This window comes from Lepidochelys kempii, chromosome 1, assembly GCF_965140285.1.
Source record: "Lepidochelys kempii isolate rLepKem1 chromosome 1, rLepKem1.hap1, whole genome shotgun sequence".
Classification (NCBI taxonomy): Eukaryota; Metazoa; Chordata; order Testudines; family Cheloniidae; genus Lepidochelys; species Lepidochelys kempii.
Window position 1 is genome coordinate 124,547,511 of NC_136380.1, and position 16,855 is coordinate 124,564,365.

Sequence of the window (16,855 nt, forward strand, 5' to 3'; positions counted from 1 at the left end):
TCTGTTCCCATTGTACTAACAAACCCATCTGACTAGGCAAAAGCAACATACACAATCTATGTCCTTTGTTTACACATATTAGTATAAAATATAAAAGTATTAAAGGTCAAACCCAAAATTCTATCCAAGGGATAGCTCAGTGGTTTGAGCGTTGGGCTGCTAAACTCAGGGTTGTGAGTTCAATCCTTGATGGGGCCATTTAGGGATCTGGGGCAAAAATTGGGGATTGGTCCTGCTTTGAGCAGGGGGTTGGACTAGATGACCTCCTGAGGTCCCTTCCAACCCTGATATTCTATGAAACAAGCCTATATACTAGCATGTGTGAATGTAATTTGGAAGCATTGGACATGGTAGGTATCCTGCTGGCTTTAAGAATAGTACAGGTATTTAAAATACGTTCAAGAGTATCTCGGCACCCCAAAATTCTTGTTTGAAGAGGAAGCTTGGAATGTAGATTATCTGTAAAGTAGATCAGTTGCATTTTAATATTTAGCAAAATCTTTTGTAACAGCTGAGATAATTAACTTTGTAACAGCTGAGATAATTAACTTCAGAATTCTGCTATGTAGTGGAAGTTATGCATAACATAGTTTTCTGTCACTAATTTTCCTTCCATCCCCACTGAGTGAATATAATTAATATAAAAGGGAGGATTTTAAAACTTATGAGGCCTGTCCTAAGAAACTTATCATTCAAGAGGTTTTTTTATGATACCCCTACTAAAATGAATACCTTTGTAGCTTGCTTATCTTGCACAGCATGACAATATCTAGGTGAGTTTATACTTTTAAAAAAGCCAACAATTGGTCACAGCACAGCCCCTTCCCTCCCGCCCCCCCCCCTTTTTATTTTTTTTTTGCCTTTGCCATCCGTGCCCACTGACAAATGGGAATCTAGCTGTTGGTCTGAATCAACAAAAGTAGACACACTTTATACGGTTTCATAAAGACCATCAGACTCTGGCTCGTGTGGTCCTGAGCTCTTGCACTGATGTTACTACGTTTCTTCACATCTGAGGAAGGCACTTATCCTATAGCTCTAGATTGTTGTCCAAAATTAAGGAGGAAATCTGCAACATGCAACATCACCTGGACCAAAAGAAGTATTTCACCAGGAGTAGAATAAAACACCTCTGACAACCCTTTTGTTTCCAAGCCAAGTAGTAAATTTAAATGAAATATTACCCCAACATCTGTCTTTTTGCTGCTCCTACCTTGGATTGTGATCTTACAATTTAAGCAGGGTTGAGGTTGACCAGTACACTTGTTTTAACATGTTGAATATACTTTGTAATTTGTACCGCTGAGCTAAGGCTTACTTATTTGGTTTCTCTTCTTTTTCAGCGTTGAAGCTTCTGACAGCACTTGTAAGAGTAAATCTAAATCTTGATGTCAGCAAATGTAACGCTCAAAGGCTGTATCAAGTGGAGAAGAACAGGATTTCTGTCAAGAGGACCAATCACAGACTGGACCAATTAGAGAGAAAAAGGAAAGAGGTGGGTCAGGTTTGTTATTTGGGATGGGTGAAGATGTAGTAATAGAGGTGGCTCTTTTCTGGCTGCTGACTTACACATGTTTTTCTCACACTTTTGAAATACAGGGAGGTGATATTTGCTAAGCATCATCAATGATAGATTGCAAAGCAGTTCTCACTTACCAGGTTCAGTGCTATACTGACAAGCACTCCAGACATGTCGCACACAACTGATCTGCATTTTACTACTTGCTCTAGCCATTATGCAGCAGTAGAGTGCATAGTATTCTTTAAAGTCTCTGTTTTGATGATAGCCTCTCAAAATTGGGGATGTGACTAGCTGGTGAATTGGCATCTCTTCTGTGTGCATCTGGTAATTTTTTCATGTCTATTCATACACATGCATGCACACACAAAACTGGGCTCCCACAAACCATGAGCCAAATTCTTTGGTCTTTGCTCAGATTATACTCTGGAATTAGACCAACGATATTGGAATTTATCACTGTATGAAAAAAGGATTCTTAAAATGCCATGTGACCACAATTTAAACTATGGCTCATTTCTCTCCTACTGTCCGGACTCCATTATTCCTTTCCTGACACCCAGACAGCCTCTTGTGACTCTCCTACTGTCCATGCAGCATCCTGCACCATGGAAAATTATCTTTTAGGTGCTGGCATAGTTTGTTGCTGCACAAATGTGAGAGAGAGTCCCTGCCCCGCTAAGCTCGCAACCAAGTACCTCCGATGTAATCTTTGAACTCCGTCATGGGTACAATTGTTGTATTTGTAAGAAGAGGCAGCTTCTGTGTTGAAAGGTGGCTAGGTAGGGCAGGAGAGACAGACTAGGGCAAGTGTTAGCTTCCTAATCCCAGTCTCTTGGGCAAATCAGAGGGAAGAGGTGTGGGGTGGGAAATTACTTGTCACCTTCATGGTACCTTCATTAAAGAGAAATGATAGATTATGACTCAATGATTTATTGTCTCTGAAGACCTCTACCGAGTTTTCAGGGCTTCGTCAAGGTGCCCATTGGACTACCTCATCCAAAGGTATTCTGGGTTTTTTCCAACTTCTGACTTTTCTTCTACCATATGTCCAAGTGAATTACAAAGACAACTTAGACCTACACATGCAAACTAATTGTGTAATGGCATGTATCATTCCTTCTGTGTATTCCTAGAACAAGGTTCTTTTCCTCAACCAATATATTATATGAAGTGTCTTAGTACTTGGATTCATAGTTGAAATCCAATGACATTTCATTTTGATGTAGTTGTGCCAAATCAAATCCCTAATGTAGACAGGCTCATTTTTTTGTACTGATGAATTGTGCAAACAGTAGGGTTTGCACCCAGTGTAACAACGTGAATGTGGTTACCTTGATATGAATTTCCTGTAATATAAAGGGGATTTGTCATATTCCCTACTTGGAATTTTCAATGTTTTTGGTATTTTCAGTATGAACAGAAACCGCTGGAAATAGAGAATATGATGAATGCTATTTTCAAAGGGACATTCTTACAGAGATATCGGTAAGAATATTTATCATTTATATGCTTTTGAAATAGCACCCACAGGCCTTAATCAAGACTGGACTCCATTGTGCTGCATATTGTACTAACACATAGGAGCCCACTGTCCCTTCCCTGATGAGTTGACAATCTAACTTCCCTCACTGAAAAAAAGAATAGGAAGGAATAAAAATAAGTCTGTACAGCATACATGCATCCCATAAGAAAATCTCATGCAAAGTGTCCCGGTTAAATCAAGATGAATATCCAAGGGACAGTAAAATTTTCTCTGAAAAAGCACATAATACTGAATTATTTGAAAGAACCCATTTAGGCTTAGAAAGTAACCCCTTCATTATGTACACTCATTCTCCACTGCTTTGTTTGCTTCTTCCTTCTGGCTACAGACTAATAAGTTTATGGTTGAAAGACCTTCCAAACCCTCAAAATAATTGCAACTTGTGTAGCTAACAGGGTTTTTTTTCAAACACTAACAGATCCTTTGTAGGGGATTTGTAGATTAAAGACATGTTTAAAAGTTACTGAATGGACACTTAAGATGCTACTTGGGATTGCATGTATATCTGCAACTCTTGATCTCCTGCTCGGAAAAGCAAATAATTAACCTGGTATCTTTTGGGTATTTATAAATGTGTTTATAACACAGTTTTGTAATTTTACAGTGATGTGATTCCTGAGATCCGGGCTATCTGCATTGAAGAAATTGGCAGCTGGATGAAAATGTATCCTGATACGTTCTTAAATGATAGTTACTTGAAATATATTGGATGGATGCTGTATGATAAGGTGAGGATTTTCACCTCCTCCTCCCTTTATCTCCCACAGAAGGAAAGTTAATTCAAGATTTAAAAAAAAATTGTTCTAAAAGTTAAAACAACTTAGAGTTATATATTCTTACATGGTCAAAAAGTCTCCCCTCCTCCAATACTATGTTTTGTTTTAAAACTCACCTTACACCACTAAGTAATAGAAAGCACTTACTTTTATCCATTCTGTGCACAAAGCTGTGTGAAAGTGTGCGGCACTGATCCATGGTGTGTGTATGTATAGCTTTGCTGGATGTATATGTATGTGACCTTGAGCAATGTTTCACTTTATTGGGTAAGTTGACTTTGAAACCTATCCTTGCTAAGTGGTGACATGGAATACATCCTCTGTATGTACAATTTTAGAGGTAGGGTAAACTTCTGTTTTAAGATTGACAGTTGTTACTTTGTTAAATTATATTATTTCATAGAGAGAGACAATAATACTCTTTATTTCTGAACTGGAAAACAAGTGGAGCTATAAGAACATTTGGAAAATATTATTTAAAATCTCAACTATTTTGTTACAGTTCAGTTTCTTTTAATTACCTCTTATATTCCTAAAATCTTCCAAATAATGTTTTGCTTTCCCCTCACCCCCAAGGCTTTTGTCCTCATCTGTTTAGCAGTTTTCCTGTTTTAGAGCAGAGATGAACTTAGTATGTCTATCTTTTTAGAAGTTAACCTGTAAACATATTTTTCTCAAATTTACCAGTGTGTGCTTAATAGCCTGGCAGAGACAGTATTTGCTGTGAACGGTTAATTACTGAGTATGGTACTTTACTTTTGTAGGGCATCTTTTAAAATAAATAAAATGAGTTTATATAGCTCCTGTATAAATGCCAAAATGTCTTTTCTTTTGCATCAAGATTATATATGATGACACATAGTTCTTTGAATAGAATATTAGTTAACTGCAAAGCCAGCAGAGGGTGCACAAATCACATTGTTTGTGTTTCATGCTATAACTATATAAGCAGTGGTTAAACTTCTTTAAAAGGAAACTAACTTACCAATAACAGGCCCCTCTCCCACAAAGACTTTTAGGGCACATTTAAATAGCAGGATTCTTTTGGCAGCATGTACTGTACATACTCACGTAACCCCTCTTCCATGGGTATACACAGCAGAGTGAGTAAATGGTGAGACATGGATTAAGTCAGTAGAATAAAGACATGCCTGAAGGGTGTGGGTATGAAGCCGAGTACATTCCCTACACGTTTTCTACTAGCCCAAGCTTTGCCTTCCATTTACACTGCTTTTTTAGCAGAGTAGTATCCTGCTACTGCAGCCTTTCTCCTCCTCAGCAAAAGACTCTGGTAGTGGGGAAAGGTTATGTCAGCTCCCTGCTGCTGAAGCCCTGCTCCACAGAGAGGCTGGGGTCAGTGAGGAAAAGGCTCAACCGTTCCTCATTGCCTCCCCCCGCCAAGGCCTTTCCTCACCAGAGGGAAAGGCTCTGGCAGTGGGGAGCAGCTGAAGCCTTTCCCTGCTGCCTCCCCTCTGCTGGAGCCTTTCTTTGACATGTGTAGCAACACACTGCCGTGAGGACACTTTTCCCTGTGGTGGGTAGCTAGATGTGCGCTACAGGGCACTGAAGGTGGTATGTAGTGTAGATGTAGCCATAGAGTCTAGAGAAGTTTCTCAGATCAATCATAGCAACTTTTTAAGGTATGGCCGGTTGAGAGATCTTTCAAATTACAAACACAGAATTTCCATTTTTCCCTTAGAATATGTGACATTGCTGTCAGTGCAGTACAATATGAAAATTCTAAAAATTTGGTGTCTTTGGCTAGAGCACAGAACCCCATCTGCTGTCTTTTACTGGAGACTGGAAACAGCTGCTTTTTTAAAAAAAGAAAAAATGTTTGTTAACTGGAAGCAATCACTGTAGCAAAAACTAAGTGAGATAAAATGAGAAGGCCTCTGGATTTCATCTCCATCCAGTTGACTGATTACAATACCAATCTTGCATTGCGGTACTGGCTTTAAAAAACATACTGCAAGCTATTCCTTCCCATTTTTGTGGGGGAGGGTGTACCCAGATCATTGTCATTTGGGAATATAGTTCCAGAGACATTTGCCAAATAATTTTAGGGCCCAAATCTGAGTAACCACAAAATTGTTTTCAACTACAGGAAAATGTAGCCCAGATAACCTGTGGCATTCTAAGTATAGACTAAACTCAGTCAGTCACTGGGAAGCTTTAAAAAAAGGTTTAAACACTTATTTGGTCTTCAAAGACTTATTTGCATGTTATGACTTATTTTACCCTTCTGATGCTATTTTGACATGACGTATATTTATAATGCAGACTTAATGCTGGCATAGAAGATATTTCCCACACCCAACTGGATGCCCCAAATCCATTTCTCTTAGTGGTACTGAGTTCAAAATAAAAAAAAATGAAAAGTCTGTCTGTGTCCCAGTAAGAATTGTGAAACAATGTCCCGAAGGTGTAATTTTCTGCTGGAACAACTTCAGTAGTTAATTATTTCTAGAAGACAGGAATAAATGTTGCTTTTTAATACTAAATACAAATAATGCAAAATCTGGCAACACCATTCAGTAACAATAACTATACAGTTAACCCCCTTCCTAAAGAACTGTCGTCCCATTTCTCAAACTTGGTCCCCTAATTGTGCATTTTGACGCTCAAAGTGGCATTTTGATGCCTACAGTGAGTGTTTGGCTCCTATGTATTGATCTGAGCAATTAGATGTGGAAGAAAAGAAAGGGGCAGGGAAAAAAATTCCTCTGGGAGGTGAGAGGGATGGAGGCTGAAAAATGGAGATGAGCAGAGGTGGGGTAGGTGAAAGGAGTAGAAAGGATGACTTATTTTCTAAGGAAAATAAAAGGTGTACTACATACACACACGCTTGGGACATCCACATGTGTCGGCCTCGCTTTTGAGTTGTGTAGGGAGTTGTGTGATGCTTTTACTTCTAGAATGTAGCATTTTCATTAGAAAAAAAAATTACAAAAATCTAATCCCTCTTGGAACAAAATGTGCTTACGTTACAGAAGAAAAGATTCAAGAACAAAACCAGTCTTGTGAGCCTTGCAAAACTAATTTGAGATCCTCTACTGTAAGGTGCTAGAGAAGTGCTACGTAGGTAGATCCCCTTGTACTGAGGAGGAAGTTGAAGCACAGGGATGCAATGATTCTCTTGCTGCTTTGCATGGGAAATATGGCAGAAGTGGGAAAAGAGCTCAGATCTCCTCCTGACATCAAGTCCTGGGAGCTAACCACGAGATCATCCTTCTCCTGTCTAATTACAAATTAGTTTGAGAAGTTGTCCATGACAGGACATCTGTGTGGTTTGACATTCCTTCTATGGAAACTTCTATGTCATGACATCCCCCCAGATGTCATGACAGTTCACATGTACATCCTGCAACAGTGTCTCTGTAAAACTGGCATCTTATTCAACAGATCTACTCCCTGGATGTATTCTCAGTCCTAGTCTCTGACTTCTCTGAACAAAAAAAGCGTTCACTATGTTTTAGTTTGGCAGTGCTGTGGGGAGAGTGAGCTGGGTTCTTTTCACAGATCAGCAGTATTTTAAACTAAGTTCCTGTTGCAGAATCAGAGAGACAAGAATGGTGATTCTGGTGAGGGAAAAGAAAAGAAGGCTTTATCTGTAGCAAAAAGCTGCTGAGATCATTTGGGAAAAAATTTAAATAATGGAAAAAGCAGTGCAGGAGGAGTAAACACTCACTCTAAGGAACAGGAAAATGGGGCAGGAAATGTGGCTAAAAACAAAGGAAAGAAATGTAAAAAAGATGACGAAAATAATGGTAGTGGAGGTAAATCATAGAATCATAGAATATCAGGGTTGGAAGGGACCTCAGGAGGTCATCTAGTCCAACCCCCTGCTCAAAGCAGGACCTATCCCCAATTAAATCATCCCAGCCAGGGCTTTGTCAAGCCTGACCTTAAAAACTTCTAAGGAAGGAGATTCTACCACCTCCCTAGGTAGTGCATTCCAGTGTTTCACCACCCTCCTAGTGAAGAAGTTTTTCCTAATATCCAACCTAAACCTCCCCCACTGCAACTTGAGACCATTATTCCTTGTCCTGTCCTCTTCTACCACTGAGAATAGTCTAAAACCATCCTCTCTGGAACCACCTCTCAGGTAGTTGAAAGCAGCTATCAAATCCCCTCTCATTCTTCTCTTCTGCAGACTAAACAATCCCAGTTCCCTCAGCCTCTCCTCATAAGTCATGTGGTCCAGACCCCTAATCATTTTTGTTGCACTTCGCTGGACTCTCTCCAATTTCTCCACATCCTTCTTGTAGTGCGGGACCCAAAACTGGACACAGTACTCCAGATGAGGCCTCACCAATGTCGAATAGAGGGGAACGATCACGTCCCTCGATCTGCTCGCTATGCCCCTACTTATACATCCCAAAATGCCATTGGCCTTCTTGGCAACAAGGGCACACTGCTGACTCATATCCGGCTTCTCGTCCACTGTCACCCCAGGTCCTTTTCCGCAGAACTGCTGCCTAGCCATTCGGTCCCTAGTCTGTAGCTGTGCATTGGGTTCTTCCGTCCTAAGTGCAGGACCTTGCACTTATCCTTATTGAACCTCATCAGATTTCTTTTGGCCCAATCCTCCAATTTGTCTAGGTCCCTCTGTATCCTATCCCTGCCCTCCAGCGTATCAACCACTCCTCCCAGTTTAGTATCATCCGCAGATTTGCTGAGGGTGCAATCCACACCATCCTCCAGATCATTTATGAAGATATTGAACAAAACCGGCCCCAGGACCGACCCCTCGGGCACTCCAGTTGATACGGGCTGCCAACTAGACACGGAGCCATTGATCACTACCTGTTGAGCCCGACAATCTAGCCGACTTTCTACCCACCTTATAGTGCATTCATCCAGCCCGTACTTCTTTAATGGATTGTTCATTCTTAGTCCCTAGATGTAGTTTCCTTAACACATAAAATACATGTAGGGTTAAACTGAGAGATTTGAGGTGGGAAGGGAGATTAGGAAAGGCAGGTGATACGGTTTTAGGAATTAACTTGTCCTATCTACAGACCTATGTTCTAATATTGTCTGACTGACAAATGCAAATGACAATGATTTTTCTCTGCTCCAGTCAATATCTGACCATCTGACACAACCAGCACAACTTAAATTTAGCACAGATGTAGTCTTTATTCAGGATTACAGCCCAGGAATGGAACAGTGTGGGGTGGGACTGGGATTGAGGTACAGTGGTTTTGCTGAGTGTGTTTATAAATTTGTACAGCTCTTGACTGTGGTATGCCAGGTAGTAGTCAGTGGTAAGTAGCAAGTTTGGGCGCTAATCCTGCAAGAAGCTTCATCAGGTGCAGCAGTCCACCTGTGGAAATAGGGCCTTAAATTTTAAAGAGGTGAGCAAAACTCAAGAAATGTGCCTGATGTATGTGAAGGTAGAGAAGGATAAATTAGACGACTTGAAAATCAGTGTCCATATTCTTTGGTGATCTTTCATTTTCTATTTCTAACTAAAAAGCGCCTTACACAGACTCATTAGTCAACGCCTGCTGCTGCATGGCATTGTTTGCGTTCCCTCTTAAGCAGGAGAATGGGAAGTTTGCAGTAACGGATAGCGTCCTTGTAGGAGATCTGCACTGCTTGGGTTTCTTTTATTTTCCTGCCATGTTAGAGGGAGAAATGAAAAAAAATAAATCTAGTATGAAGGAGATAATAGTGAATACAAGGCTGTAATTTGTTGCAGGGGCTCTGCAGAAACCCTTTGCCATGAGAGTTCAGCAGAGCTCAGTGAGTTCTGCTTTAGAGCCCTAGAATGACTGTCTTTTAATATTCTTAAAGGTTTTGACCTTTTAAAGTTGCAGGATTACACTTGAGGCATTTCAAAGTCTAGGAAAAGGACATTCTTTTTATAGAACCATTTTGAACAGTAGTATTGGCTTACAGAGAAACAAATGAGGTAAATCTTTATAAAACTCATAAATATTTTTGGTATAAACCAACTATATTTGTTAGCCAAACACAGAAGGGAACCTGAGGACTTGTCTACACTGGAAAATTGTATCATGCTAGAACATATTTTAACCAACATGAGCTCAGACATGTCTTAGCACTCAGGGTAGGTAAGGACTGTTGTATTTATCAACATGTCAGCAGGTTGTGGATAACCCTAGGAGGGAATAGAGGGGATTCTAGGATTAGTCACAGTCAGTCGATGTGATGTGTTAAACAGGACAGCTCTTGGCTACTCTGAGTGTTTTTATCTGAAGTAATTTATCAGTGTAGACTTGGCATGAGGGAGTCTAGATGGTGTAACATAAAACCTTCACTGGGTGCCCCAGCGTCAACGCGAACTCCGTCATACTGACTTAAACTAGTTTATTATTGTATAACATACATACATTTTATCTCTGAGTTTGGCCCACTTAGTCTTGGGACTGTAAGAGACTCTAAGTTGGTTTAACTCATATCTGAGGAAAGTGTTGGAAGAAAAACAAATAGCAGAAAGATATAAGTAGACCACCCCCAACTTTCACCTTCTGACACCCTGGGCATGGAATTATATGATCGTGGACTCCTTGCACTCCCATTGGTAATTAGTTATAATTTCTATGGGAGTGTAACATGAGCTTAGAGATCACCTCTCAGTTTGGCCCATTGTATGCTATTAGGCATATGTGACATAACTATAGATCTGTCTGGTAATGGAGATTGAGGCAGTTTTTGCTTTGTCCATCGTAGGCGTTTATAGGGCTCCCACTCCCATAGGATGACCACCAAATTATCAGTAAATAACATCAGTGCCAAAGATTTGTCACTTATCAGATTCTTCTTTGTCTAACAGCAACCTGAAGTGCGGTTGAAGTGTCTGCTGGGACTGCAAGGAATTTATAACAGAAAAGAGCTGGTATCCAAAATGGATCTCTTTACTAGCAGATTCAAGGTAAATGGAAATACCATTTTCTATTTTTAAAATCCGGTTTGGCTAGCTACACAGGATCTGATATTTTGAGCAGAGTTGGCTGTCAGTCCCTTAGACGGGCTAGGATTGTTGGGTGGGGGAGTTTGTGGGATGTTGCTCTTCATTCATGAGAACATTCTGGTTTTGCTTTGGCCAATGAACAAAGTGGGGTTGGCAGGCTCTGCGGACAGCCATGTCCAGCCTCTTGGCGAGGATTCTTTTGGCAAGGAGTATTTGGCATCCCAAAGTCCCCTGTGTTCCTTTATCCCCCTCAAAACTGAGTTTGTATGTTAGATGTTGGATTGGGTGATTCTGCATAGATTGCTATTGGAATGTATGATTCTGTGCTTATCCAGCATGACTCTGTGATCCTTGCAGAAAGATTTCCCATCCCCAGTCTGAACAAGTCAAATGCTAGGCAGTAAATGGATAGCTTTTGAGCATCTGTTGGGTGAGCTGAGCAGAGGCCATTGTGTCCCTAGTACACTGCACTGATCAAGTTGCCACGTACAGGCTAGTTCAGGCAGTCAGCACTCTACTTTTTAATGTTACCTTTGGTTGTGATTTCATCAGCTGTCACTAGCTAGCCTTGTCAGTACTTGGATAAGAAAACCCAAGGTGCTGCAGGAAGTGGTATCATGACTCCATAGGTGGCACTCTTCCTTCGGAGGACTGAACCAGTGCCCCAGCTAGTGCATACTCTTCTGCTAGGCCTGCAGGTACAGTCTTTTGGATGTCATGTAAAACCAAGGACTTGGCTCTTCGTAGTCACTGAAAATCCCATGGCACTTTCTGAAAGAGGAGGCTCATAATTCTCATGTTTTAGCCAAGTTTCAATCTGAGTAAATAAACTCTGCCTATCTAAATTCAATCCATATTTTAAACAGTTTTACAGCAGCCCTCTGTACTTCTGCCCTAATCTGTGGAGTATTGCTGTGCGTTGTTAAACAGCCACGTGATCCAAAATGTACTTACCTTTTTAGCAGGGTTATGGCTTCCAGAATTTTTTCACATTTGAGTAGAGAAATGATTTATGTAACATTGTAGCTTAGAATTTATCCTGATTTAGCATATTGTTACTAATTGTTCTTCATTTACAAACAAGTGGCCAATCATTCTTAATTTGTGAGCTGCAGTCAGTTTCTTGTGGAGACACTCTTGCATCTACACAAATTTCTTATTGGTCAATTAACTCAAATAAAAACGTAACATAATGATGGAACAACTTGGTGGTAAGCAAATTGTCTTATGTCTCTTAGGAAATAGTCATTGCAATACTAATAAGCCTGTTTGTTACTAGTGGAGATGATCTAACTGTAGCAAAATAAATATTTGTCCAGAACAAAAAATGTTACATCTTTTTATTGTCGTTTTACATCCATTAGGATCGAATTGTGTCCATGGCTCTGGACAAGGACCATGAAGTAGCAGTTCAAGCCATGAAACTCTTGATGCTTATGTCACAGTAAATAATTTTTTTAATGTTCTATATTGTTTTAATGGCAACGAGACCCAGATGTAACTAGTTGAGGAATCATCTTATTACTGATGATGTGCTCAGAAACAATTGCCCCCTGCAGGACATGGGTTAAACAGGATAACTGCAAGCTAAAAGTCAGTTGTGAAGTGCGTGACTAAAGTTAGAATGGTACTTAAGAAGTATGGTTATCCATTATAACACATTCTGGAGAATCATGTTTATTTTATAAATTTTAAATTGTGGGACTAGTGAGATTTCTTTGTCCCTTTTTGTTTTGCACTTTTTAAAAATTTGTATAAAGACTCTGCATCCCATTGCAGATACTGGTCAGATTTTAAGATCCTGCAGAAGCCAAAGCCTCTGGTGATTCAAAGTATAAGCTGACTCCTGCATCTGGCCAGGGGGAGATGGCTTCCATCCATGTACAACATTGCACAGTTGACCAGATGCACTGTGGGCTTTGCTTTTCCTCTGAAGCACAAGGTATTGGTCCCTGCTGGAGGAAGGATGTAGAACTTGATGGACCAATAAACTGACCTGGATATGGTAAATCTTACTCTTATTGAACCAGCGACATGGAACCCTGAGTGCTGACTGACTGACTGAATTGTGACTTGCTGAGGTCAGTCTTCAGAATGAGCAGTGCATGCAGAAGTTCGATAGGGATTGTCTGCACTGGGAAACTTACTGAAATAGCTATTCCAAAATAATTATTTTGGTGTAAGGCCCTGTGTGTTATTGTCTTTCTGGAGTAGCTATTTCAGTACATTTCCAAGTGTAAATGTGTCCTTATAAATCTGCTTTTCCTGTTTTTTCTCGTCTGCTCCCCCATTTGTTGTGTTTCTGATCACAGCAGTGTAAGTCTCACTGTAAAAGGAGTGCACTTTTTTCCCCTATAAAGTGAGCAGGGCTTTTTTGTATCTATTTCATTTAAGGTCAAAAGGGATTTTATTTGTTCATACTTAAAACCACTTCTGTATAGGCATATAAGTCCAATGATTAGGCAAATTTATATTAAACTGTACACCAGGCCCACTGTAAGTATTCCCCCCCCACCCCCACTTGTCATTCTTGTGAAAGTAATTGTTTGAATCTGTGAAAGCAACAAAAGATGCAGGATGGTTTCTACCTATCTACAGACACTGGTACCTGCAAGCAGTTTTAGGGTGTGCTGCATTTGGAGCTATGGGTTTGATCTGCAGCTCGTGCAGACATACTTGCGCCAGCTCTGATTGAGCTAGCGTATTAAAAATAGTCGTGTGGCTGTGGTGGCACAGGCAGTGGGGAGCCCGGGGCATGGCTAGCCACTCGAGTACGTACGCTTGGGGTCCAGGCTGGTTTGTACTTGGGGCAGCTAGCCTCTGCTGCCCCTCGCCACTGCCCGTGCTTTCCTGCCTACGCTATTTTTAGCACGCTAACTCAATGAGAGCTAGCATGCGTGTGTCTGTGTGAGCTCGGAATCACACCCCTAGCTTCAGGGATAGACATAGCCACGATTACATGAGGCCAGACAGGTGAAATCTGCACAACTTGGATAGTAACTTTAATTTAGGAACCTTTGTTTGCATTACAGTACCAGAATATCCTTTTGCACTGAAGTGCTGCTTTATAATCACAGGAAGTGATTATTATCTCCCTTGACACTCCGCCCATTTAGGTGGCATTACTCCAGGCTTACACCAGCCTATATATGGGAACAGAATTGGACCCATTGTATATGTTCATTGTTGACATAACTTGCTTTTTTACAGGAAGTATCATTGTTTAAGTGACACTAATAGTAGGTAGGTTACCACTGCTAATATAAACACAAGGACCACTTTGTATGACATTTGCTTCTCCATATTGCATAGATATTGCATTGTGCTTTGTTATAGCATCTATGTGCATAACATGTCCCTGTGCTAGGAAGAGTAGTGCACCATTGTTAAAATACAATGACTCTTTAAACCAGTTAAGGTTGCTCTTGTTCTATATCTGAACCAACAAGTGCTATATTGGCACTGCAGCTGTTTAGCTTCTCTGGCTTTATTGTTGGGTTCATGTTCTCACTAAACTCATGGATGCTAACTATAGTCAAAAAGTTTATTGGTTGTCTGTGTTTTTAGGAAAGCCTTGTCTAAAGAAAGTTTAAAATTAGATTTCCAGCACTGCGCAGTTCCTCCTAAGAAGTTTTCCAAACAACACTTGTCCGTTATAAAACATATTTCCTCGTAAATAAAATGAGTGCATGTTTTTGTTGATTAAGCCATGGCAGAGGTCCAGCAACCACATACTTGTTGTCTTTGTTTCTTCTCCATCTGTTGCAGAGCCAACAGCGCTCCTAGTCACTCTGAGCCCTGCTGATTTGGTTTAATTATTGGGAAGATGAAGATGGGAGTTGGGGACTGAAATGAATTATCCACAAAGCCAACCGAGAATCTTATCTCTTTTGCTTATAAAATTAGCACGGGACAGTCTAAACATTTTGGGTGAAGAATTGCGCTAAACTCTCTCTGATAAAGTTGCTTTAAGAGACTATATAAAGATGCCTTTCCAGCAGGGGAGACGTTTCAGAAGTGATTACTGTCATTCCAGGAGCAGAGAAGCACTCGCCTGTGTGTCTACACTGCAAGTGAAGGTGTGATTGTAGCAAAGGTTGGCGTACCACTGTTAGCCTGGGTAACAGTAGCAGTGTAGATGTGGTGGCATGGGCTCAGCAAGGGCTAACAACCTGAGCCATACCTCTGCTGTGGACCCTGGGTACATACTTGGACACTAGCTTCTGCTGAAGCCCATGTCACCACATGTACACTATTCTTGTTATCCACGCTAGCTAGATTTAAGGTGGCATGAGTATGCCTACTCATGCTATAGTCACACCTTCACTTGCAGTATAGACATAGACCCATGGTGTCTACCTAAGATAGCATGGGAAGCATATCTTGGCTCATAGACAGTATCTGGTCTTAAGCACTGCAGCTTTATACATGCAGAAACGCAATAGGTGGGGTTGGGAATTGTGAAATTCCTCAAAATGAGTAATAACAAAAGAGTGACTGTAAATATTAGATTTGTTCAACCGATCTGCTTCCTGTACGTGTTCAGTCACAGTTGCTTGCTTACTTGGCAAAAAAAAACGTTCACCTCCTTTAGTCAGGCAGTTCCAATTTTTCTGTGGGAGCTGGATTCTGCTCTAGTTTCGTCATCAGCAGAATTGTCAACTAAGTTCTAACTGGACATACTTCTGGTGAGGCCTAAAAAGTCTTTTCAGATACTAGTCTGAATTTTCAGTGCTGCCTGTAACCCCTTTCTGCATAACCTTTAAACTACATAAATTTAGTATAGAATTATTGAGTAAGTTAACATCAATCCTCACAATGCCCTTTTTAGAGTGTAATTTTAACTGGTCACACACTAGTCTATGAGATGAGGTTTTTTACTACTTCTTTTCTCTACGCTTATGCAGAACCCTCAAGCTGTACACTTACCTGGCCTGTGTAAATGCACGTTCTTATTATCCTCCTCCCTATTCCTTCAGATGTATATATCCATTTTTGCGTATTGTCTTAATTAAATGGTAAGCTCTCTGAGTGAGGGACTTCCTTTGCTGAGTGATACAGCACTTAGCATGGTGGGAGCTTGATTGGACCTCTAGGTCCTATCATAATATAAATGGTGCTACAAAATGTCATGGAATTGCCAGCATTAACGAGGACAGAGCAGTGATACCAAGTGCCTTACATTAGAAATAAGAAGGAAATAAAATATGAGGAAAAATGTGAGCCACAAAGAATTGGTAGAAGGAAGAAGTGAGAAAACAGCAATTCTGAAAGATATTTGGGAACCCTAGTGGACGGCAAATAGACATGAGGTTGCTATGCAAGATGTCAGTAAAAAGGGCTTTGGGGCACTCTGTTTCGAGGTATAGCGACAAAGGAACAGAATGCCATGCTCCCTCATTATAGTGCTTCAGTGAGAGTGAATTAATGTGCTCACTTCTGGCCTCTTCACTGCCAGAAAGAGTAGAGAAAGTTCAGAAAAGAAGAACAAAAATGACTGTTGAGGAAATGACTGATGAGGAAAGGTTAGAAGGGGTGTACACAAGTCTACAAGTAGCTGGAGAATGTAAATAACAAGGGGGAAAAATTATTTTGGCTCATACAAATCTGGTTATAATTAGAAATGATGAGACTAAGGCTATGTCTACAGTACAGAGTTAAGTCGACTTAAGATACGTTAAAAGAAAAGGAGGACTTGTAGCACCTTAGAGACTAACCAATTTATTTGAGCATAAGCTTTCGTGAGCTACAGCTCACTTCATCAGCTGCATTCCTTTGCCTTCAGTCCTTTTGGTACAATGTCCATCTGTTTGCATTGGAAAGGAAGATGATGTCTGTCTGTATCTGTATGAGTTTTCTCATGAAGTTGATAGATTTCCACTCCATACGGCTAAATGCAGTGCCTTGCATAATGACAGGTTTCAGAGTAACAGCCGTGTTAGTCTGTATTCGCAAAAAGAAAAGGAGGACTTGTGGCACCTTAGAGACTAACCAATTTATTTGAGCATAAGCTTTCGTGAGCTACAGACTATCACGGCTGCTACTCTGAAACCTGTCATTAAGTTACT

General features: G+C 40.5%; 1 protein-coding gene across 23 annotated transcripts in view; it reads left to right on the plus strand.

Moving 5' to 3' along the window:
* LOC140914828 (cohesin subunit SA-2) overlaps nt 1–16,855 on the plus strand; it is a 99,138-nt gene that overhangs the window by 27,954 nt on the left and 54,329 nt on the right. For all 23 annotated transcript variants that reach the window (XM_073353687.1, XM_073353726.1, XM_073353694.2 and 20 more), the window contains 5 exons: nt 1,344–1,495; nt 2,934–3,007; nt 3,670–3,793; nt 10,650–10,748; nt 12,152–12,231. In XM_073353687.1, the coding sequence (XP_073209788.1) occupies nt 1,344–1,495; nt 2,934–3,007; nt 3,670–3,793; nt 10,650–10,748; nt 12,152–12,231 (529 nt within the window). The remainder of the gene's footprint in view (nt 1–1,343; nt 1,496–2,933; nt 3,008–3,669; nt 3,794–10,649; nt 10,749–12,151; nt 12,232–16,855) is intronic.